The following is a 25,122-nucleotide window of genomic DNA, read 5'->3' on the forward strand; positions in this document are numbered from 1 at the left end:
GAAGGCGGTCACTATGGCAGCAGCAAACGAAGCCGCAGCGAGAGGCACGGCAGTAATGCAGCTACGGTCACCGGAGCTCAGTGCACACAAATTGGGTGTGAGTTCTGGCAAATGTTATCGTTGTGGAAAGACAACGCATGATCAGAACCAGTGTTGGTTTAAAAACCAAGAATGTAGAACTTGTGGTAGGCTTGGACATATAGCTAGAGTATGCAGGTCAGGGAAGAAGACCAGCAACAAGAAGTCACCGCAAGGAAAATACGCAAAGGTACACAAGGTGGCCGAACAGGAGTCCGATTCAGACGCTAGCAGTAATGAACTGGCTAGCTTAAGCTGTAATGAACTGGCTAGCTTAAGAGTACTCAACGCTGGTAAGGGTGCAGACCTCCAGACAATTTGGGTCACTCTTCAGATAGAAGGAGTCCAAGTAAAACTGGAATTGGACACTGGATCGGCATTGACGGTCATAAATAAGAAAGATTACGGAAAGTTATTCCAACATATTCCCCTACAGGATACGGGGATTATATTGAAAACATACACGGGGCAAAGAGTGTACCCCATCGGGAAAATAGAGGTTGCAGTGGTCCACAAGGGCGAAGACAGTCAAATAATGGACTTATATGTGATATCTGAAGGAGGTTCTCCACTACTAGGACGGGAGTGGATTAGGAAAATGAATATGGACTGGCATTTCCTACAAACAATAACGAGTGAGAACTCGGTGAAGATAGTCGGCCCAGACTCTGGAACGGATGATGGTAAGCCCAACTCAGGTGCAAAAGACAAAGTTTCAGCACAGAATTCTACTGAGCAACAACAACATAGTTTAACTGTGGATTCTGAGTCTGGCAAGTCTACTGATGTGCCCATTTCTGAGGGACACCGGGCTCGAACTCAACTCCATTTCAAACTACAACAGCAATTAGAACAAATGCTTCGCCGTTGTGAGCAAGAGTTGAATGCAACGAAAGAGTTCTTTGATACAGAGTTGGAGAATCTGGAAAGACAACAGAAGCAGCTGATGGAGAAAATGGAGCAGGAGCACACAAAACGTCTGATGTCAGAGGAGTTAACGGTCAGCCAACTCCTGCATATGCTGAAGGACAGGACTCTGAAATGGGAAAAACTTGAACACGAACTTCAATATTCAAACGAAAGGGGTTCGGAGCTCTCAAAGGTTATTGGAAGAGCTGAGGTGGCAACACAGACTGAGATGACTGCAACAGAGCAGCCCTTGGATGCCAAAAGTACGCTGACTCACGTCAACGTAGAACAACAGACCGCTGAAACAGCTGCTCCGGTAGAGGGATTGAATAGTCCGATCAATCAATCTCCAAAAGAAGTTGAAGTAGTAAAATCTCAAATGAGGTCATTAGTAAACGACTTGCTGAAAGCCCAGAAAAAGCTGGATGAAGAGGTACGCATGAAGAAGTCTCTTCAGGAAAGATGTCTGGACTTGGAACAAAAGCTGGCTAACGCCCAGCTGGGTATGGAGGAAATAGAAGACCCTCTCGCTGGCCTAGATCAGGACGACACCGAATATTACTATGTCCTGTCCTGCCCAACTTGTAACTTCGACTCCCACCATACAGAAATCATGGAGGAGCACCGAAAGTCTATGGAACATCGGGAGAAGGTGGCTCTACTACGGAAAAAGGAGGGAGAGGAGGAGGAACTGCGCATGCAGCTGGCAGCTGACAGTGGAGCCCAGAGAGTCTCCAAGAAGCAGAAAAGGAAAAGTCGAAACAGAAGATGACCCATCTGAACCATTATTACCTCTACCAGATCACACACGTGGTCCCTCCGAACGGAGCCAATTCAGTTCGGAAGTTCAAACTGTTAAATCCATGGAAGGACTATTGAATGAGTCACTCCAGCAACGTGAACCGACTCCACCACAGAGATTGAATCTGTGAACTGTTTTCCGCAGAGACTGAATCTGTGATCTGTTTTGACATGAAGTTATCTATGTATCTATGTTATTCTGTTATGTAAACCTGAAGTTATATATGTATATATGTTATTACGTTATGTTAAATGGGGAGATGACTGTAAAGCTAGGAAGGGAGGAATGTTGTGTATGTAATATGTGTGCTACTTTGAACCTATGGACAGGACTGCACTACTTGTTGGGCGTAGTGATACGCAGTACCACTCCTGGCCATAGGGGTATAAATAGTACTGTGGGTACTGATCTCCCCTCAGTTCCCGCCTGTGGGCATGAAGTAAAGACCTACGTATAGTCCCTACCTCCAACCAGTAAAGACCTGTTTTATTGTTACTGATTAAGTCTGAGTATTAATTACTTGAACAACTCACAGATTTAACAGAATGCCTTTTGGAAATCCATGTACGCCACGTTAACTGCATTACCCTCAGCAACCCTCTCTGTTACCTCATCAAAAAACTCGATCAAGTTGGTTAAATACGATTTGCCTTTAACAAATCCGTGCTGGCTTTCCTTAATTAATCCACACTTGTCCAAGTGCCTGTTAATTTTGTCCCTGATTATTGTTTCCAAAAGCTTCCCTACTACCGAGGTTAAACTGACTGGCCTGTGGTTGCTGGGTTATTTTTACACCCTTTTTTGAACAAGGGTGTAACATTTGCAATTCTCCAGTCCTCTGGCACCACCCCAGTTTCTAAGGAGGATTGGAAGATTATGGCCAGTACCTCCACGATTTCGTCCTTCACTTCCCTCAGCATCCTAGGATGCATCCCATCTGGTCCTGGTGACTTAACTACCTACTTTAAGTACAGCCAGCCTTTCTAGTACCTCGTCTTGATCAATTTATATCCCATTTTCCATTAAATTCAGTAAGATGGAGAACTGAATGCATTTAACTTTTTGCAAAAAGACCAGTGCAGCTTTAAGAAATCCCTTTTCAACAGTCTAAACTTTGGTTGGATTTTAACACTCATTTTTAATGGGTGAACTCTTGATGCTGTGAGAGTACAAGAATTTCACAGTCTCCACCCTTAACACCTGATTTGCATTGTATTTGAATTTGTAATAACATTTGCAGCATGCAAGGATTCACACTTCCCCATCACACCCACAACAACTTGTATTTATATAGCACCTTTAACGTAGTAAAATGTCATAAGACACTTCACAGGAGTATTATAAGACAAAAGATTTGACACCGAGCCAAAGAAGGAGAAATTAGGGCAGATGACCAGAAGCTTGGTCAAAGAGGTAGGTTTTAAGAACCGTCTTAAAGGAGGAACGAGGGGTAGAGTGGCGGAGTGGTTTAGGCAGGGAATTCCAGAGCTTAGGGCCTCAGCAACAGAAGGCATGGCCACCAATGATTGAGCGATTATAATCAGGGATGCTCAAGAAGGCAGGATTAGAGGAGCGCAGCTATCTTGTGTGGGGTGGGGTGGCGGGTGGGGGGGGGGCGGCGGAGGGTGGTTATGGGGCTGGAGGAGATTACAGAGATGGGGGGGGGGGCGGCGAGGCCATGGAGGGATTTGAAGCCAAGGATGAGAATTTTGAAATCGAGGCGTTGCTCAACCGGGAGCCAAATAGGAGACATTTTAAAAATCATTGTTGTTATTTAAATAAAAGCTGTCATTCTATAGAAATTTACTGTAAAATGGCTCAGAAATGTATTTGTCAGGTAAACTACAGTATACTGGATTGAAAATTGTTATCCCTCGACATAGGTAGTTGCCATGACTTGCATTTTTATAGCACCCCTTTTGGCAGCCATTCAATTGCAAACTATGTAGGATTGCTTTCAGTGCTTTCTCTTCCTGGATCTAATGGAAGAGGGTTAAGAACAAAGCAGTTGTCTGAGAATTTTACGAGATGGTGGGGAAATAACGTTGAACAGGAAATAAGTAAAGATTGGGGCGGTGAACTGAGCGCACAGCCGAAGAGACAGGATTTTTGAAGGTGGGGGGTGGGGGAGCTAACAGGACAAAGTGGTTTTGGGTGACAGCTTTTAGGACTGGTAAACTAGAAAGTAACAAGATGGATGGCATATATACTATTAAATTAATGGCCACTTAAAAAAAAACACTCCTGTAACACTAACACGAAAGTCAGCAAACAGCAAATGTATTGCTTTTTGATCATAGTCTGAACAGTGCATGACAGGCACATGAAATCCTTGACAGCTTTTAAATATCAGAAGGAGCTCCATGGGTAGGTGCCAGGTATCTTTCAACACTTATTTTTATGAACGGTTTCATGCACTACTGCAGATACAGCCAAGGGGTTTCTATTGTTGATGCTATGCAAAGACAATTCACACAGAAAAACATTTTGGAGATGCAATATTAATCTGAGGCCTGAGTGGGGAGAGGTAAGTGGCTTCTCTACCAGGGCAAACCTGCCAGCAGCTGGATTGAATGCTAGAAGAGGCCTAGATACACTTACATTTTTTAAAAAGTTTCCTTGTGGGCCAGGAGGATCAGGAGTGCTCCTCTGATCTCCACAAGGAAACCTTCGGCCTCCTCTGTCTCGGGCTTCTTCCCCTCCCTCTTCTGTGATCGGCTCTGGACCTCCCCCCCCCTTACAACCTATCGTAGTGATGGGGATGGTTCTGTTGGACCCCCAGCAGCAGCCTCCTGCTGCCCTAAATCCTGCTCCCGCTCCTCGCCCACCGACAAGGTACTGATTCCCGACGGGCTCCATGTTAAAATGTGGGCCAGGAGCTAAAATCTTTGAGCAACCCATAGCGTCAGCATGCGAGCATGTCGCTCGCCCCAGCCCACCACCTCACACAGATCCCGCCTCCTATTAAAATATTCCCCAAAGGGCTGACAGTGCAAGGAACCCTCACAATGTGTGTGGAGTGTGATATATGGACCATCAGACATCCTTAATATATTCCAGAGCAGCACATTTGCACTAAGTGAAGGAAAGTTAAATCTCTGGAGCAGAGGGCCTCAATGCTCAAGCAGCAATTGGACACACTCTGGCTTGTGGATTATATTCTCCTGAATGTGGTCACCCAAGAGGCAGTGCTAGACAGTTCAGGACACAGCGATAATGTAGACAGAGAGAAGTGTGTTACCATTTGCAAGGGCAGCAGAGGAAGATTGGACTTTCAGGTGCAGGGAACCCTCGAGGTAGAACTATTTAAAATGTACAGCATAGAAAACAGGCCATTCTGCTCAGCTGATCCATGCCGGTGTTTATGTTCCACACGAGCCTCCTCCCACCCCTCTTCATTAAACGTAACCTTCTATTCCTTTCTCCCTCAGGTATTGCAGCTGTTCAACAGATAATTAGTGCTGCACACGTATGAGTTGAACAGTGACAGCAACTCAGAGGAGGGCGTTGCTGCGATCAAATAATCTCCCTCATCTGCATCTACTTTGTGATCTTGTGAATACTTTTACACAGGCAATGATGTCTCACTGCTCTGAAGTTTTGTTTAGGCATAAGGTCTAATAATTAATACGTAACTGAATTTTATTAAGAATTTGAAAAATTAGAATGTAGCTCAAATTGGTACATATTTGAGGATAAGAGCTGTTTGCTACTCAAGCTCAATTGACAGGCTTATGCAATTTTTTATCAGTTCTCAACTACAGACTGCATCAGTTGAGGGTGGGGGTCTTGATTGTTTCCAGTGATACTTTCAGATGCTGAGCAAAGAACAGCATTCATGGCAGCCATCTACCACTGGGCAGCCCACCCTGCTTACTTGCCACTACTACGTAACCCCATAAAATACATGTACAAAACAGCAATTATATTCTTGCAATAAAAACAGAAAAAGCTGGAAATACTCAGCAGGTCAGGCAGCATCTGTGGAGAGAGAAACAGGGGTAACGTTTCAAACGTTAACTGTGTTTCTCTCTACAGATGCTGCCTGACCGACTGAGTATTTCCAGCATTTTCTGTTTTTATTTCAGATTTCCAGCATTTTGCATATTCAGTATTTTGCTTTTGAATTATATTCTTGCGATTGATGCAGCTCATCATAACATTTAAAAGCAGGCCCTTATTACAGACCATGCTGTCTGCAAATCACCTTCACAGCACAGCATAGAGATATTAAATTATATGCATGTTGACAGCCAAATGTCTATAAAAGTTCTTCCTTTTCTTGCAGGTACTGGACTGGCTACCATTCTGCTTACATTCGAACCGGTAACTTCCAATTACATAATTGATGCATGTGGATGACTCTGGTCCCAGAATTTCCGCAATGGGATTAACACCACTAATGCACCTTTAAGAAAACACTTTGTTCATCCACCACTGGTTTCTGAAGCGAGACACACTGACGTTTCCTGGCAATGCTCATTTCCTTACCTATTGGTGGAAGCATTGGTTTAAAACCCATGTAAAACAAGTGTAAACAGCTGAACCTCCTGGAAATTTCTTTGCAGCCTCTTAAAAGCACTGTTCCTCAGCAATAGGGGCGGCAAACAGTTAAGTCGCAAACACTGCTGCTCTCTTTCATTTATCGCTTCAATGCCTTTCTCACCAATATCTTGATTATATTTCAGCTGCATGTGACCAGTCAAATGCCAGCTGTGTCCAGGGGGCCAGCAAGGCAGGGCTACAGCCAGGAGGAGGACCTTCAAGTCCTCCTGAACTAGAAAGAAGCCAGGAGGCAGAGACTCTAGTGTGCTTAGAACTATCATCAACCTTGCTGCTGTGGCACTGAAAACTTGCGTAATTGTTTTTTGAGGTATTGTAGTCATTAGCAACCCGAAAGTGCTCATCACCATCCTATGTAATACCTGTACATCCAATAAGCACCTCAGGATTAGTAATAATCACAATGCCTTCAGAAATATTATTATTTCCTCGTCTGGTTTTCATTACAACGTAGACATATCAACATGCCAGACATTTTTAATTTTCTCTGGCAATTTATACATCAGTTAATTTTGAATTTCAGTACGGCCTATCTCAACGGGTGTTCTGAAATATTATGATATATTTAATATTAACAGGACTATTTTTGAAATCTATTGTCTTGAAATTTATAATTTTAGAATCTATACAATATCATTTCGAATTACTGCACAGCTTTTGATATGCTTCCATTCTAATGAAAAACAGATGCCAGAATAAAGTCCAACAACATTTTTACATAATTCCTTCTATTATCATTAATGCTTCACCTCTTTAAACTTCTAAAAAATATATAGTTTTTAAATAGACTTTGAGCACCACAAAGCCATTTTCACCTGAGCATATGTGGAGCGACCTCTTTAAAAACATAAATTTACAGGAGCTGTGGGGACGTAGCACAATGTACAGATGTTTCCTTAGAATTGTGTAAATTGAAGCAAAACTAGTTGACAAAGACAACCCCTCCCATACACCAGATGCTACATGCCATGAAGTTGACTTGAAATAAATGCAAGTTAGTTAAAGACGTTTCTGCCCAAGAAAGCTACTTTAAAAAAAAATGTACTTAATTTTAAAAACTTTTTTCCTGTCCTTTTCTAGCCTTTTTTTTTTACCCTATGCCATGCATCATTTCCTGACAGGGGTGGGAATCACAATATTTTACAGCGCAGAAGGAGGCTATTTGGCTGCCTGAAAGAGCTATCCTGTTCCCCTGCCCTTTCCCTGTATGCTTTAAAAAAAATTTTAGTTCAAATATTTATCCACCTCTCTTTTAAATGCTATTACGGATTCCGCTACCATCACTATTTCTGGTAGGGCATTCCATGTCTAACTACCCTCTGCGTGAAACAGCTCACCCTGGCCTCACCCTTGATTCGTTTGACGATGTTTTTAAATTTACGGCTTCTAGTTACTGATTCACTGACCAGTGGAAATAGTAATTCATTATGTGTGAAGCGCTAATAAGGCATTATATAAATGTAAGTTCTTTCTTGCCTCCCAAAATCTCTTATTCTCAGTCATTTACATTATTACACTTATTCCCTGGACACCAAGGTCAAGATGAAAAGCGCAGACACCCGTTATGCCAAGTCTCTACCCCTTTACTTTGCCTCTAGATTTCTGGGGCTTCCCCTGAAGGGTGGAGCTGGGCCCGTGTCTGTGCAGAAGTGGAAGCACCGGACTCAAAACAGATGGGCACTTCATTTCAATATTATTTTGGGGCCATGTCTGCCTGCATACCATTTCCTGCCATTCTGGCGTGCAGGAAATTACTTCAGCAGCTAACAAGCAGAGGGACGGCTGCTGGGCTGCTATGTCACTTGCCTGCAGACTTACGCCAGCACCTTGGATATCGTTTACCCTTCATTTTTGCTATTTCTTCTTAGCTCCCTACGAATTAAGTCTTGGCAAAGATTGTTACTCGGTTAAGATGCCTTTTGAGGCTCTCCAAAAGCTTTCAACATTTTTATCACCCTATTTTTATACTCTGAATTTCACAAACACACAAGTTACCACTCCCATTACTAATTTTCTCCCCAAACCTGAGCAAAACTACATCTAAAGCTGTGTCAGTGAACTGACCTAGGAAAACTGGCTGCAAACTACACACTTCCATTTTAGTCTATCTTGTGGAAAGTGAAAAATTCAGGTTGATGTATATTGTGACTCAATCAGAGTTCAAAGGCCACAACTGTGGTATGGGAATGTATGTTACTGGTACATCAAAACACACATACAGAAAGCCCTATAAATATTCGGGATATTGAGTAAAATAAATTAAGTTTTGTTTTCATTGGAAGCTCAGTTTCCATGCGTTATCGGGGATTCCACTGCTCCATTGGCGGGAGAGTGGGAGCAGCTCTGAGGCAATTTCCAGCCTATGTCTCTAAATTTAAGCGATCAACAGCTAATTGGGTAGCAGCTAAATCTTCGTATTACAACATCATCACCATAGACTTTAACTGTATCAAATTTGACTCTTGTCCATACCTTAATTGTATTAACAGCAAAATAAATGCTATGGTGCCCTTGTTAATCTGATGATAAACACTTTGATTACTGTCTAAATCTAGGACAGATTAATATTCTAATTTCTAAAACTGGAAAATATAGCCGACTGCAGATTAAGAAATAAGGCTATATTTCTATATCTTTTACTAATTCCAATTAATCATTAAAAGTTATATGGATTGAGAAAATAATATTTACAGAAACCTTGCACACATTGAAAGCTGAAAAAGACATTTAGTACTAAAAAGCTTAAAAATGTAAATAACTCAAAACTCTCACAATGTACTCACTTATATTTGTCTTTACAGAAAGATGTAATTAAAAATATATATTTTTGGTATAGTATATCCAACTTATAAACCAGTCTATATAAATTAAAAACCGCGGCAGGGCTTTCTACAGGTAATGATGCGTGTCATCATCTATAACATTTCTATTTGAACCTTTGAGTTTGAGGTAATTGGTATTTAAGTAAAATGGTTTTGAACATATTTCACTTGGAAAAATATATCTGTATGTTTTCTCCCAAACTCACTGAACTGCAATTATTACTTTCAAAACATTATCTGACCCCTGTCTATGTGTAACTAACTTCATATTTCAAGCACCAGAAACAGTTTGCTTTATAGCACTGAGCTCCTACATTGTACCTCCATCATACCCACCTTCACATCTGTGTCTGTCTTCTGATACTCGGTATCCAGGACTGCAGGATGAGCATGTGTAAAATCCCTCAGTATTTGTACAAAGTCCATTAAAACAAACATCGAGGGAAACACATTCATCAATGTCTGTAATACAAAGCACAATAAATTGAGTTTAAGTTTCCCTTAGTCATGATTTAGGAGAAAACGAAATACTTTTTTCAGTCCATAAATCAATTGTTTTTGTATGTGGTCCGCCTTAAGTCTGTTAACCATATCCTTTAAGAACTCTGGAGTCCTAGGCCTAGAAATTCGGGTGTGCCCATTTTTGGGCATGCAGTGGGTGCAAGGTACGATCGCTCTGCCTGAATGGTGAAGCCAGAGGCGCACCCGATATTGGTCCTCAAGCCTCATGACCATCGAGCTGTGGAAGTAACGAGCAGTTCGCCAGTGAAGGAGGATTGAAGATCGAACCGCTGCGAGTATTGAGAATCCAGGCATTAGATTTGCACCTCTTCCATTGTAGTACAGGAAACTTTGTGCTATCCGGCACCGACGGGACCGAGCTGTTGCCGTTCCCTCAAAACTGCCGGACACACCAGCGTTAATGTTGAAGCATACGGAGCTTTTCATCGCCGTATCTGACAACAAACACTGTTGCTTAGCAACAGCTTCTAAACAGTCGGCCCGTACCTTGGAAGCGTCTCTCTGAAGCTGTTGCTAAGCTACAGAGACTTTGCAGAGCCTGACTGTTGAAAAAAAAGCCACGAGAAGAAAAAAAACCTAACAAAACGGCTCCTGATTTTTGACGGTGGCTCGAGCTTGCCGGACATTTAGCCTCCGGATAACACAAAGTTTCCTGTACAAGGATAGTCCTATGTTTGGGACAAGGTGAATCAGCTTTGAACGAGATGTGTGCCATGGCACTTAAAAAAAAAATAATTTCAGTAAACTTATACTTTTTCTTCGGTCATGGTACATTACAGGTTACATGGTATTTGCAGATACATATACTGTATTGAAGATTTTATGTATTTTTTACGTTTTGATTGCACGGTCTGATAGTTTTCAAGGTTGATAGGTTTTGAAGGAGAAGGGTATTTCAATTTCCTCTCGGCCCCCCAAGCTAACCTGCTTCCCTCCCTGTGATCACCGACTACCCCCAACCATCAGACCCCCATCTCTGCCTCCTATCTCTGCCCAACCCCCCCACGATCATCCCCAATCCTTCAAGCCATGCAGCACCCACACCGCACCCCCCCCCCACATCTCTATTCCAGCAGCAGGAAGCCCAGCTGCTCCTGGGCCGCGGCCTCTTCTGCAGCATTCCCTGCCTGACTGGGCGCCAAACCTGTCAATCAGGCTGGCTTCCGGGCGGGGAACCAGCTGTAAAAAAAACACAACTCCACAGCAGTCGGGGAAACCCAGACTTCTGGCCAGGACTCCTCCCCCACCCCGCTTGGAAATCCTGCCCCAGTAAAGAGTGGGGCCTCTGTATCCATTAGCACAGAGAGAGGAGGTGTAGGATCCTTCAGTGTTTGTGCAGATTCCATCAGGGCAAACAGCCAGGAAAGCACATTCATCAATATCTATGAAGCAAGTATAAATAATCAATACATTAAGGGACATATTAGGACTAATGCTATTACTCTACAGGAATAACACTACTTGAACAGAAGGTCAATCCTAACACAGATCAGCCTGAAAGCTGCATTTATGCGAGCTGAATAATCAATGCATCAATCAGGAATAAGTCTTTGGCAGTAGAGAAGAAAAATTTCACTGTGGTAAAATCTCTGTTCAAAATCATGAGGGGTCTAGACAGAGTAGATAGAGAGAAACTATTCACATTGGCAGAAGGGTCAAGAAGCAGAGGACACAGGTTTAAGGTGTTTGGCAAAAGAACCAAAGGCGATATGAGGAAAAACCTTTGTACGCAGCGAGTGGTTAGGATCTGTAATGCACTGCCTGAAAGGGTGGTGGAGGCAGATTCAATCATGGCTTTCAAAAGGGAATTGGATAAGTACCCGAGGGAATTTTATTTACAGGGCTACGGTGAAAGGGCGGGGGAGTGGGACTAGCGGAAATGCCCTTGCAGAGAGCTGGCACAGGCTCGATGGGCCGAATGACCTCGTTCTATGCTGTAACTATTCTATGATTCTATCTACAGTGATTTATAACTTGTTATTTACCATCTATGTTAAGCCTTCTAAATATTGGAGATTAACTGTTAAAGCAATCCAACTTTTGCTCATATTCCGTGTAAATGTTTTTTTTGTCTAGGTTTTCTCGTACCAGTTATAATCCGCTGACTGATAAAGCAGGCTAGGCAAGGGGTTCTATTCCCCAGCATCTACCAAAGTAGCTAAAAATTCAGTGGTATATTCTATAGGCTCCGTGCTCTTAGTACGCTATTAATGGCCATAGTATGGAATCAGTTAAATCAGAGGTATCCAACCTTTTGGAAGAGGGAATCAATATAACACCTTTGCTGCCAAGGTGACACCTTTGTTCAAATAGGGAGAGAAGGGCAAACCAGGTACCGACAGACTAGTTAGTCTAATGTCAGTTGTGGGCAACTTTCAGAATCAACAATTTGAAATAAATTTGGTGAGCATTTAGAACTTCACGGGTTAATCATGACTAGCCAAGTCTGGACTTGTTAATGGTGAATCATGTTTAATAAATTTAATAAAGTGTTTTGACTGATTGGATAGATAAAGGGAATTTAGTAGATGCAGTGCGTATGGATTTTTTGGAAGATGTTCAATAAGGTTTCTCACAAGTGGCGTGTTAAAAAAATCAGTGATATGGTATAAGAGGAAATGTAGCAGCATGGATATGAAGTTGCTTGATGGACAGGAAACAGAGTTAGGATAAATGGAATGAAAAAGAGTTGGAAGTGATATACTCCATGGATCAGTGCCATATCCACTTTTGGTTTCGGTATATATCGATGATTTGGAATTCATCATGGGGAGCACAGTCTCAAAGTTATCTGATAATGCAAAAGTAGGGGGTTTGGCAAACATCAAAGAGAGCTGTAAAAGAATTCAGGAAGAGATGGACAGATTAGGGGCCAGGTGACAGGTGCAATTTAATGTGGATCAGTTGGAGAAAGAACAAGGAATGGGAGTATACACTTAATGGAAAGACACTGAAGGGTGTATGAGCAGAGAGGTCTCGGGGTTCAAAAACATTCCCTTAAAGTGTTCCTGCAAGTAAAGCCACAAAAAAGGTTAACAGCATAATAGGGGCATAAAGTGCAAGAGTAAAGAAATAATGATAAATTTGTACAAAACATTGGTTAGGCCACTGAGTATTGCGTACAATTTTTGGTGTCGCATTACAGAAAGGACATTAAAGCCAAAGAGAGCATACAGCATAAAATCACCAGGATGACGTCAGGGATGGAAAACGAGTTATGAGGACAGATTTCAGATAGTGTGACTATTTATATCACCGAAGGGAAGGCCAAGAGTGGAGTTAATAGAGATTTTTAGAAGAAACTTCCCTTCAAAAATTGATTCGCTGCCTGAACCTTACTTACCTTTTTGCTCTCCACTTGCTGGCCAGGTTTGGTCAACTCTCTCTTCATCTGCTGCCCTCTTCTACCACCATGTCTTGTCTGGTCCACCGACACCCAATGTCCTAACCATTTCTTCCTCCCCACTGCTCACTTTGCCTCTGCTGATTTTTCCTTTTGTCGCGGCAGCCACCAGTTGTGTGAGCATCCTCCATTGCAAAGTTTTACTACTTGAAAGCTTCAGGCTCAGCTTTTCAAACTTCCTAGGCCCGGAGAACTGGTAAAGATAGACTCCTGATCAGTCTAAACCCACTAGTCAGAGCACAGCCTTTTCCAATCCTCCAGGCCTGGGAATTTTAAAGAGCCGAGGCAGGAATCAGCAGAATGCACAAGCATGCAAAGAAGAAACAATGGCCTAGAAATTCAGTATCGCCACGTTTGGGGCGCTACAGCCGGACGTTCGCTAAATTTAGCGGCCGGCTCAACTTAGCGCCACCTTCGCCGAAATTGAGTTGCATCGCCCCAAGAGGTTGCTGCTGCGCTAAAGCAGGCGGTGCACGACTATCATAAGGCGCTAAGCCGGCGATCCGAGGCGCTACCAACGAGGGCGGGCGCAGCGCAGGTGCGGCGAGTTATTGATTGAAGGCAGACACGCTGGCGCCGGTCAGCTCTTAAAGGGGCAGGGTCGATTTGGATTGCACCCACGCCCTGCACACTGCAGCCCTGAATCTAGGCCTAAACAGAGCTGCTTCAAGAACGCTACGCCCACGACTATGGAGAAGGCCAGGGAGCGAGCGCAGCGCTTCAGCGAGGGTGCCCTGAAGCTTCTGGTTGGCGCAGTGGAGCGCAGGCGACCTGTCCTCTTCCCTGACAGTGGCAGGAGGCCGCTGCCCAGCGAGTACAGAAAAGCCTGGAGGGAGGTGGCGAACAGAGTGACCTCCAGCAGCATGGTCCCCAGGACACCCACGCAGTGCAGAAAAAAGTTCAACGACCTCACTCGGGTTGTCAGGGTGAGTACCCTTTCCAGTATCCTCTTCATCCCTGCATGGGCACCTCACTTTACGGCCAAAGGGTCCTGAAAGCCCCAATGCCCAGCCCTCATCCAACAGCTATGGGACTCTCATGAAAATCACATGCACATTCACCACTTTACACACTGTCAGGGCTATTCAACCATGGGAGACAGTGCAGGCAAGATGAGGGCTTGACACTGTCAGGGCTATTCCACCATGGGAGACTGTGCAGGCAAGATCAGGGCTCGACACTGTCAGGGCTTTTCCACCATGGGAGACAGTGCAGGCAAGATCAGGGCTTGACACTGTCAGGGCTATTCCACCATGGGAGACAGTGCAGGCAAGATCAGGGCTTGACACTGTACTCAGAGGCCGTCCTTTCTCTTGCAGGGCAAGCTGGCCCACAATCGGAGGCAGCAGCGACGGACCGGGGGAGGCCGTCCTGACCTTAAAGACCTGAGCGACCTGGAGCAGTGAGTGGAGCGGATAATGGGAGGCCGGCTGATTGGCCCTGTCGCCACTGGAGATGCCGACCCCGTTCTGGACAGCAATGGTAAGGTCATCACCTTTTTGACCTCTCTCTTTCCACTTGTGCCTCACACCAGCATCCTTTGCCACTCTCGAACCAATGCAGTGCATTGCAGCACTCATGCCTCCCTCGCTGCCGCCCTGTCCTCACTCTAAAGCAACTCCTGTGCCTCCCTGCTTTCAGATGCTGAATTGCCAGGTGAGGAGGCGGGCCCTCAAGCTGGCACAGCGACTGATTCGGAATTCGAGGAGGAGGAAGAGGAAGCCGGCCTATCAGTGCCACCCTCAGCCGAGGCAGCCCATGGCCATGATGGGGACACGTCTTCCCTGGAGGGGAGCAGGGGGGGAAGGGTCTGATGACGGTGAAGCTCCGGGGCCCAGCGGGCTGCAGCAACGCGGGAGGGGTGGGGAAGCTCGGCGGCCTTCTCCCCGGAGGGTGAGTGCGGCCTCCAGTCCTGCTACGGTCAGCGCAGAGGAGGTGCGGCTCCTTGGTGAAATGGGCGCCCAGGCTGAGCGCAGGCACACTGAGCTCATGGCTGCAGTGGCAAGGATGCCTGACTCCATAGAGTCACTGGCAAGGAGTGTTCAGGAATTCAGGGCAGCACAGGCCAGGAGTCTGCAGGACTTTGGGGCAGCACAGGCAGCTTCCAGCCAAGTGCTTAGTCGTGCCATGCAATCACTGGCTGGTCTGATGCAGACACAGATCAGGGCCACACGGGCACTAACTTCTGCCACCCTCGCTGGATCGGCCAGGAATCGCCGGGGCCCTCGCCGCGCCGCAGCAGCCCAGCAGTCTGTGCTTCAGCAGATTGCTGCGCATGCTTCAGTGCTGGCCCGTGCGAGTGCCAGTGTATCGGCCGACCAGGGAGTGCCTGTGCTCTGTCAGGTTGGCAGCATTCCTGCTGCCAAAACTGTCACTCCTCCACTGCAGCTGCCACCACCCGTAGGATAGACTGCTGCCGCCCAAGCAGAGTTGGAGCAGTCAGCAGCCGGGCCCTCCAGGCCCAGAGCTGGTCCAGGCTGTCCCCCAAGGGTATCTGCCAACTCACCATCTGACCCTCAGCAGCCTTCCCCCAGCTTGGCTGCAGCCACTGGGGTCCCATTGAGGAGGAGCTGCAGGACGGGAAGGGGCAAATCGCGCAAGCGAGGCAGATCACCCGCGCAGGCGAAAAAGTAGAAGGTGTGGCAAAATGTTTTTTTTTTATATGAAGGCTGAGAATGTTGTGTTTGTTTTTTACATGAAGGCCGAGAATGTTGTGTTTGTTTTTTATGTGAAGGCCAAGGATCATGGTCATTTTTGTTTAACTGTTTTTTTCATTTTCTCCAGGTTGTAAGAGCCAGTTATGTGTCTGACTGCTTTTTGGGGGGTTTCTCTGTATTTGTTTGTCATGCGGGAAGGGCACAGAGTTTGTAAAATAAAAAATTGTCTTTATTCAGATTGTCCATGTTTGCACTTTGAACTATTTGTTGCCTTGACCGGCTGAGGGTTTGCGGAGCGGCTCCATTCATATTCTTTCAATGGCACAAGCCATTCCCTGAGAGGGGGCCTAGAACCGACTTGCAATAATCCGCCGATGGACGGCCCTTGCACTTTGTGCCTCCCTCCCGTCTTGGTGCTCCTCCTCCTCTGGTGGTCCTCCAATGTCTGCTGGCAGTGGCTGAGTCCTGAGGATAGCCAGATTGTGCAGCATGCAGCACACTACAACGAAATGGGAGACTCGCTCAGGCGAGGACTGTAGGGCTCCCCCGGAATGGTCCAGACAGCGGAACCGTTGCTTGAGCACGCCGATTGTGTGCTCAATGATGTTCCTGGTCGCTTGATGGCTGTCATTGTATCGTTCTTCAGCAGGGGTGCTGGGCACATGGAGCAGGGTCATCAGCCAGGTGCACAAAGGATAGCTCTTGTCCATGACAAGCCAGCCTCCTGGGTGAGCCGGGGCTTCGAGAATGTCTGCCACAGAAGTCTGGCACAGGATGAAGGCATCGTGGCTGCTGCCTGGAAAGTGGGCATTGACAGCTAGTATGAGCTGCCTGTGGTCACACACCAACTGGACGTTGAGCGAATGGTAGCCCTTCTGGTTGCGGTAATCCGCGGCATTCTGTAGAGGTGCCCGTAAAGCCACATGTGTGCAGTCAATGGCGCCCTGGACCATGGGGAAGCCCGCTATTCTTGCAAATCCCATTGCACGCTCTTGCTGCTTGTCCGGGGTCATGGGGAAGGAGATGTACTGACGTCTTCTTCTGAAGAGGGCATTCGTCACCTGGCGGATGCAGCAATGTACCGCGAACTGGGAGATATTGGCAATGTACCCAGTAGCGGATTGGAAGGAGCCTTTGGCATAGAAGTTGAGAGCCACTGTCACCTTCACTGCCACCGACAGAGACGTCCTGCTCCTCAGCTGTGGTTGCAGATCTCTCTGAAGCAGGTGGCAGATCTCAGTGACCATCTCCCTTCTGAATCTCAGCCTCCGAACACACTGCTCCTCAGACATGTTGAGATATGAGAACGGCTGGCGGTAGACCCTGGGTGGGTAAGGCCTCCTGTGCCGACGCCTGTTGGCCCTTCTCTGTCTGGCCATGACTGGCACTCTCTCTCGGCGTCTCTGAGCCCCTTGAATGCAATGCAGAAACCCAACGTTTCCACCCATTACAGCCCGCATTATATGTGGCGACTCAAGGCTATGGCAAGGCTATCCAAGTGCAAAGCACTGGCCTGAAGCCAGAAGTACCTGTGCGAGCGCTGAGTCAAAGCAGAAAGCTCTCTCCCTTTGTCTCTCTCCAAATCTCTCTCTCTCACACAGAAGGAGTGGAACAAAATGGCTGCCACAAAGAATGCAGGAAGAGTCCCCTTTAAATAGCGCCCCCCGCACCCCACAGCGACTGGGAACCGTTCCATTCAACCAGTCGCTGGGGGCGCCAGGCGCACAGAAGGGGGGCACCACTGATGTTCCGGTTCGGGGCGCACCAAGGGCGTTGCACCATCAAATGATGTCAGGATCTGCACGCGCAGCTGAGCGGGCGCTGCGGTTTTGCGCCACCGCTAAATCTTGACTGAAGTTTGCGAGAGGCGCAGATTGCGCCGCGCCTGGGCGCTAGCTGCTTCGCGCCCCACTTCTCCTCCTCCTAAGGCGCTAGCGGCTGGCGCTAACAACTGAATTTCTAGGCCAATGAGTTGGGTAAAAGGAGTTTGCGGGTCAGTTTTGGTGCAAGGGCCACATGTTGAGAACTCCTGAGTCAAATGGTCTAGGTTGTATTGGACTTAGTTGAAAATGTTCACATACCTCGGCAGCTCTTTTGGTCTGTCACAGGTTCAAAACCTTGGTTACAAATGCATCTGTAAGTTCCATCCATATTGATACAATTCCCATTGGCACAAATGCCAGAAGTCAAGCACTCATCCTCATCTGAAACAGGACCAAAATCATAACAACATTAGGGCTGTAAGGCTCCCAATTTGGGTTAAAACAAAATAATTCCAGAAGGATTCAATTACACAAGAAAAACAACCAAAATGCACATGCTTTATTTTTTCACTTAATGTCTAGTAAATAGTCATAACAATTATTGTATTTACAATTAATAATCCACAAAGCTGACAGGAGTAGCAGTGAAATAATATAAAGTGAAAGCCTCGAATGGCAACACTACTGAGGAAAGAAAAAATGTTCCCTTTAGTCTAATTGTTCCATGAAGCACACACTATCAAGAATGTACGCACTGATCCCAGTTGGCAGCAGCACGTCTTGGATGTGCTCAAGGACTGAAGTCATTAACCCAACAAGTTTGCATCAGCAAATAACAGGGTGTAAAACTGGCTCCTTGTTGCTCTGTCTATTGTATGTCAACAACAGGAGGTTATGCCAAACCTACTCAATCACACAAGCTACAATTCATTTATTTTTCTTTCTTCCACCCTCCCACCATTATTTTGCTCTTCTCTGCTGAAGCACTGATTCATGCTGGGGTAAGGTTTTATGAATGCCATCAGTATCTTATCCAAGCGGCTATTTTTCACGTGTGTTCCTAGACAGTTGTGTACGGATGCTTTTGCAACTATGTGGGGGCATCATTAAGAGTCACTGCACTGTCATCAGCAGCAGGATCCCTGGCTGATTTAGTGTCCCTGCTCAGAGGGAGCTGAAACCAATTCTAGCACTCCTATCACCACCCTGGTAGAGCTGAGCCAACTCAATGCAGACTAGAGGTGAAACTTCCCGTCCAAGTCACACATCATTCTTTCATTGTTGCCGGGTCAAAATTGTGCAACTCTCTACCTACCATTTCTTTTTATCTGTTCTTGGGATGTGGGTGATGCTAGCAAGGCCACACTAATTGCCCATCGTAGTTGTACAGGGAAGGTGGTAGTGGGCCTTCTCTTTGAACTGGTGCTCCCACAATGGTGTTAGGTAGGGAATTCCAGGATGTTGACCCAGCAACATTGAAGGAATGGCGATACAAGCCCAAGTCAGGATGGTGCGTAACTTGGTGAGGGAATTGGAGACGATGCTGCTCTTGTCCCTCTCAGTGGCAGAGGTCGCGGGGGAAGGAAGTTACTATCAAATCAACCTTTGTAGGGGCATCATCAATACAAGGACTGCAGTGGTTTAAAAAGAAGGTCCATCATATTCACAGGGCAACTGGAGATGGACAACAATGTGGCCTTGCCTGCATCGCCCACATTCAGAACACAAATGTAAAAATTACTTTTGGCCTTCCTTTATTTTCCCCTCAAATCTTCTCTCCTTCTCAATTGAAGATGGTGATTGGTGCTAGGTTATGATTCTAGCTCCAATATATCATCTAACTGGACATTTTTCATGTATGAATACAGACAATGAGGGCGTGAAATTGGTTAACACCAGTAACGTGAAAAGGGCTCACAGCGAATCAGGCAGCCCCTTTTATACCATAAATTTGACTCAATGGAAAAGAAATGTGAGTATATGGTGTAAAACAGAGTGCCAATTCACTAGGAACCCATTTAGTGCTACTGGCATAGACCAATTTCCCCCCCCCCCGCCAACCCCCGAGTGTTGGTAGGTTAATTGACGTGGGGGACTGAGCTCAATCCTGTTCTCATACTATAAAGATGCATTTTTGGTGTCCAATCTGACACAGTCGAGCACAGACTGAGGATTAAACATGGATCCTTCCTATCTGTATCACATCTATCAAATCCTATCTGTCTATATCACACCTAGCCACTGATCCATTGGGGAAGGCCCTCCTAATTGGTGTGGTTCAGCACCCATCGTGCACTGAATTTATTCAGTAAGCGGTCATGGAAACGCAGTTCATCTGTTCATTAAAAGAAAGTTAAGCCCATGTGCAAAAGATCACAGCAACTGGTTAATTACATGCAAAATAACTTCCTTCTATTACTTTTGTTTAAATTGTCTACATCTGTTAATCCAATAAGGGATTAGTTGCAATGCTGCATAAAAAAACTGCAGTTAAAATTGGCAACCCCAATCTAAATAGGGTTGCTATCATTCAGAATTAAACTAAAGGTATTTCTGTGCAACTTTCCTGCATGTTTCTAACCTTTCTCCTGCTCCATGGCCATTCCTAACTTGGCATCGATCACCGCTGCAGTTGCTTCTCAGTCCCACTCTCAGTGAGACAGTGTGCAGTGGTAGTAGGGCTGTCCTGGCATTCTCATTGCAATGAAAATAGTTGACTCTCTCACTAATCATAACCTTATGATAGCCCTGTTCCCATTATAATAATGAGGTGCTTCATATTGTGATCCACGGATTATAGAATGTTTCAGAGTGCTTTACTAGAAAAAGAGGCGGAGACTGAGCAGGAAAAGAAGATTAGGGTGGTGGTCAAGTATGTGAGAGGTTCTGAAGACAAGTAGTGTAGTAGCAAGTCAAAGCGATTTTGAGATGGAATTCCAGAGGTGCAACAAGCAGGGATGTGGAGTCAGAGCAGCAGAGGGTGCAAGCAGGGATGTATGGCTGGAGCAGATTGCCTAGAACGCGTGCAGCCAAACCACAGAAGGATTCATGATGAAGTTGAGTATCTTGAAGTCAATTTTCTGGGGCTCAGGGAGCCAGTGGGGAGGATGAGAGTGGTGGGCATGCAGGACTTTGTATAGGAGAGGACACGGGCGGAAGAGTTCTGGATTAGCTGAAATTTGTGAAGAGTGGTGGTGCAGACTATTTGAGAATTTAATTGCCAAAATTATAAAAGCATGGATTATAATTTCAGTAGCAGTAGGGGAAAGGTAGGGCATAAACAGTCAATGTCCAGGGGTAACAAAATGCCATCTCGGTGATGGACTTGGTATGGAGTTAAAAAATTCAGTTCAAGGTAAAGCAGGTTGTGCAGTACTAGATTCAGCCTGAGAGGGTAGCTGGGAGATTGACAGAGTTGGAGTAAAAGGTGCATGGGAGCTGCCCAAAACTGAAAGAGGGGGATTTGGCTTTGTAGACATTGAGCTTAAAATATTTTGACTGATCCAACAATTGATTTCAGACAGACAGTCAGAAAGTACAACAGCCTTTGAATTGTTCATCAAAGTACATCAAGCCATCGTTTCCAAGACTGTCACTGACCTCATCTCCTCTGGAGATCTTCCCTCCACGGCCTCCAACCTCATAGTCCTCCAACCCCACACAGCCCGCTTCCACTGCCTTCCCAAGATCCAGAAACAGGACTGCACTGGTAGATCGATTGCTTCAGCCTGTTCTTGCCCCACAAAATGTATTTCTTCCTATCTCGACCCTATTTTTTCCTCCCCTTATCCAGTCTCTTCCTACCTACATCCGCGGCTCTTCCGACGCCCTCCGCCACTTTAACAGTTTCCAGTTTCTTGACCCTAACCATCTCCTTTTCACCACAGATGTCGAATCCCTCTACACTTCCAACCCCACCAGGACGGCCTGAGGGCGCTCCGCTTCTTCCTTGAACAGAGGCCCAACCAGTCCCCATCCACCACCACCCTCCTCCGCCTGGCTGAACTTGTTCTCACATTGAACAACTTCTCCTTTGACTCCACTCACTTCCTCTAAATAAAAGGTGTTGCTAATAAAAAAAATAAACAAATAAAAGGTGTTGCTATGGGAACCCATATGGTTCCTAGCTATGCCTGCCTTTTTGTGGGATATGTGGAACATTCTTTGTTCCAGTCCTACTCAGGTCCCCTTCCTCACCAGTACATTGATGACTGTATCACGTCTGGTTCACCAGACTGATTCCTGGGATAGTAGGACTGTCATATGAGGAGAGATTGGGTCGACTAGGCCTGTATTCACTAGGGTTTAGAAGAATGAGAGGGAATCTCATTGAAACGTATAAAATTCTGACAGGGCGAGACAGACTGGATGCAGGGAGGATGTTTTCCCTGGCTGGGGGGATCTAAAACGAGGGGTCACAGTCTCAGGATACAGGGTAGGACATTTAGGACTGAGATGAGGAGAAATTTCTTCATTCAGAGGGTGGTGAACGCATGGAATTCTCTAGACACAAAAGGCATCAAGGGGAATGGGGAGAGAGCTGGAATATGGTATTGAGATAGAGGATCAGCCATGATCATATTGAATGGCGGAGCAGGCTCGAAGGGCCGAATGGCCTACTCCTGCTCCTATTTTTCTATGTTTCTATCAGTGCTGTTTCCTGGTCTCGCCCCGAACTGGAAAATATAATCCACTTTGCTTCCAATTTCCACCCTTCCCTCGCCTTCACATGGTTCATCTCCGACTCTTCCTTTCCTCAACTTCTCTATCTCCATTTCTGGGGATAGGCTATCGACCAATATCCACTATAAGCCCAATGACTCCTACAGCTACCTTGACTACACTTCCTCCCACCCTGCTTCCTGTAAGGACTCTATTCCATTCTCCCAGTTTCTCCGTCTCCAGTGCGTCGGCGGGAATCTCGAGCGGCAGAGCGGGGCTATAAAAGGCCCCAGAGACCCAGGTAAGGCCTCACAGCGTCGGCGGGAATCTCGAGCGGCAGAGCGGGGCTATAAAAGGCCCCAGAGACCCAGGTAAGGCCTACCAATCTCCAGTCTGGGAACTCGGAGGGAAGGAGAGAGGTAAAAAGTAATCCAAGTGTGACGTCCCCAGAAAGCGGGTAAGTGATTGGTTGGTAAGTATTTCTCCCTTTTTAAGCTTAAATCTCTTTGGTTTATAGTTTCTAAGGTGTGATATTCACCATCTAGAATCGGGGCAGAGGGTATTTAAGAATAATATTAATAAATTTAATTAATTACATAGAATGGGAGATCAGGTGATGTGTTACTGCTGCAATATGTGGGAGCTGGTGGACACCATTGATGCTCACGGTGATCACATTTGCAGTAAGTGTTGGCTGCTCGAGGAACTCCGGCTCCGTGTTGAAGAGCTGGAGTCCGAGCTTCAAACACTGAGACACATCAGGGAGGGGGAGAGTTAAATGGACTCTGTGTATCACGAGGTATTCACACCAATTAGATTAATTAATTCAGATGTAGTCCGTGGCCACGGTCAGGGTGGTGTGACTAGAAGTGAGGCAGGTACAGGGATCCAGGAGGTAGTGTTGGAGGAGCCGCAGCCCTTGCACTTGTCCAACAGGTTCGAGGCTCTTACTCCCTGTGAGGATGGGAACAGGGACTGCGGGGGGGATGAGCAACCTGGCCACAGCACCGTGGAGCGGGGGGCCATTCAAGTGGGGGGAGTTAAAAGAAATGTTGTAGTGGTAGGGGATAGTATCGTTAGGGGGATAGATAGAGTTCTTTGCAGCCGAGAGCGAGAGTCCCGAAGGCTGTGTTGCCTGCCCGGTGCCAGGGTTAAGGACATCTCCTCTGGACTGGAGAGAAACTTGGAGTGGGAGGGGGAGGATCCAGTTGTTGTGGTCCATGTTGGTACCAACGAAATAGATAGGACAAGGAAGGAGGTTCTGCTGAGGGAGTTTGAGCAGCTAGGGGTCAAATTAAAAAGCAGAACCACAAGGGTAATAATCTCTGGATTATTACCTGAGCCACGAGCGAATTTGGCTAGGACAAATAAAATTAGAGAGTTAAATGCGTGGCTCAAAGACTGGTGTGGGAGAAATGGGTTTTGCTTCCTGGGACACTGGCACCAGTACTGGGGCAGGAGGGAACTGTTCCGTTGGGACGGGCTTCACTTGGCCAGTGCTGGGACTAGAGTCCTGGCAGATCATATAACTAGGGCTGTAGAGAGGGCTTTAAACTAACTAGTGGGGGGGGAGGTTCCTAGAGAGCAAATCATAAAAATGACAACAGAGAAGGTCATAGACTTAGGTAGCAGTGGGGAAATTAATAACCAGAGCGTGTCAGGAAGGGGCAGAAGGTATGGAGTAAAAGGTAAAGTAATAAAAAGGGCAAAAGCAGGAACTAAGTGTCACAAAACATCTTTGAAAGTTCTCTATCTGAATGCACGTAGCATTCGTAACAAAATAGACGAGTTAATGGCACAAATAACTACATATGGGTATGATCTTGTGGCCATTACAGAAACATGGCTGCAGGGTGACAATGCCTGGGAATTAAACATACCAGGTTATTTAATGATCAGGAAGGACAGGCAGGAAGGAAGGGGAGGTGGGGTGGCTATGTTAATAAAGGAAGGAATCACTGTAATACAGAGAAATGATATTGGGTCAAAAGATCAGGATAATGAAAGAGTTTGGGTGGAGGTAAGGAATAATAAGGGGAAAAAAACACTAGTGGGCGTAGTCTATAGGCCTCCGAACAGTGGTAACTCTGTTGGACGGAGTATCAATCAGGAAATAGTTGAGGCTTGTAATAAGGGAACATCTATAATTATGGGGGATTTTAACTATCATATTAATTGGACAAATCAAATTGGGCAGGGCTGCCTTGAGGATGAGTTCATTGAGTGTATTAGGGATGGGTTTCTTGAGCAGTATGTAACTGAACCGACCAGGGGGCAAGCAACCTTAGATCTGGTCCTGTGTAACGAGACAGGATTAATTAAAAATGTCCTAGTAAAGGTTCCCCTTGGAATGAGTGACCATAACATGGTTGAATTCCATATTCAATTAGAGGGTGAGAAGGTTGGATCTCAAACAAGCATGCTAAGCTTGAATAAAGGAGACTATGAAGGTATGAGAGCGGAATTGAGTAGAGTGGATTGGGAAAGTAGATTAAAGGGTAAGACGATACATGATCAGTGGTGTACATTTAAGGAGTTATTTTACAACTTCCAAAAAATATATTCCACTGAGAAGAAAAGGGTGTAAAAGAAAAGACAGCCATCCGTGGCTAAGTAAAGAAATTAAGGATAGTATTCGACTAAAAACAAGGGCATATAAGGTAGCCAAATCTAGTGGGAGGATAGAGGATTGGGAAAACTTTAAAAGACAGCAAAAAATAACAAAAAGATTGATTAAGAAAGGGAAGATAGATTATGAAAGTAAATTAGCAAAAAATATAAAAACAGATTGTAAGAGTTTTTATAGTTATATAAAAAGAAAAAGGGTGGCTAAAGTAAATGTTGGTCCCTTAGAGGATGAGACCGGGAAATTAATGGTGGGAAATATGGAGATGGTAAAAACACTGAATGAATATTTTATATCAGTCTTTACAGTAGAAGA

At 45.6% G+C, this 25,122-nt stretch overlaps 1 protein-coding gene across 1 annotated transcript in view; it reads right to left on the reverse strand.

Annotated features, from left to right (window-relative positions):
• Positions 1-25,122, reverse strand: part of LOC147109099 (latent-transforming growth factor beta-binding protein 2-like) — an 817,740-nt gene that overhangs the window by 157,664 nt on the left and 634,954 nt on the right. The window contains exons 21-22 of the mRNA XM_086002712.1: positions 17,838-17,960; positions 9,511-9,636 (exon numbers count right to left, since the gene is read on the reverse strand). Of these exons, the coding sequence (XP_085858838.1) occupies positions 9,511-9,636; positions 17,838-17,960 (249 nt within the window). The remainder of the gene's footprint in view (positions 1-9,510; positions 9,637-17,837; positions 17,961-25,122) is intronic.

This window comes from Somniosus microcephalus, chromosome 12 (genome assembly GCF_052327205.1).
Source record: "Somniosus microcephalus isolate GS21.2 chromosome 12, FLI_Smic_1.0, whole genome shotgun sequence".
Classification (NCBI taxonomy): Eukaryota; Metazoa; Chordata; class Chondrichthyes; order Squaliformes; family Somniosidae; genus Somniosus; species Somniosus microcephalus.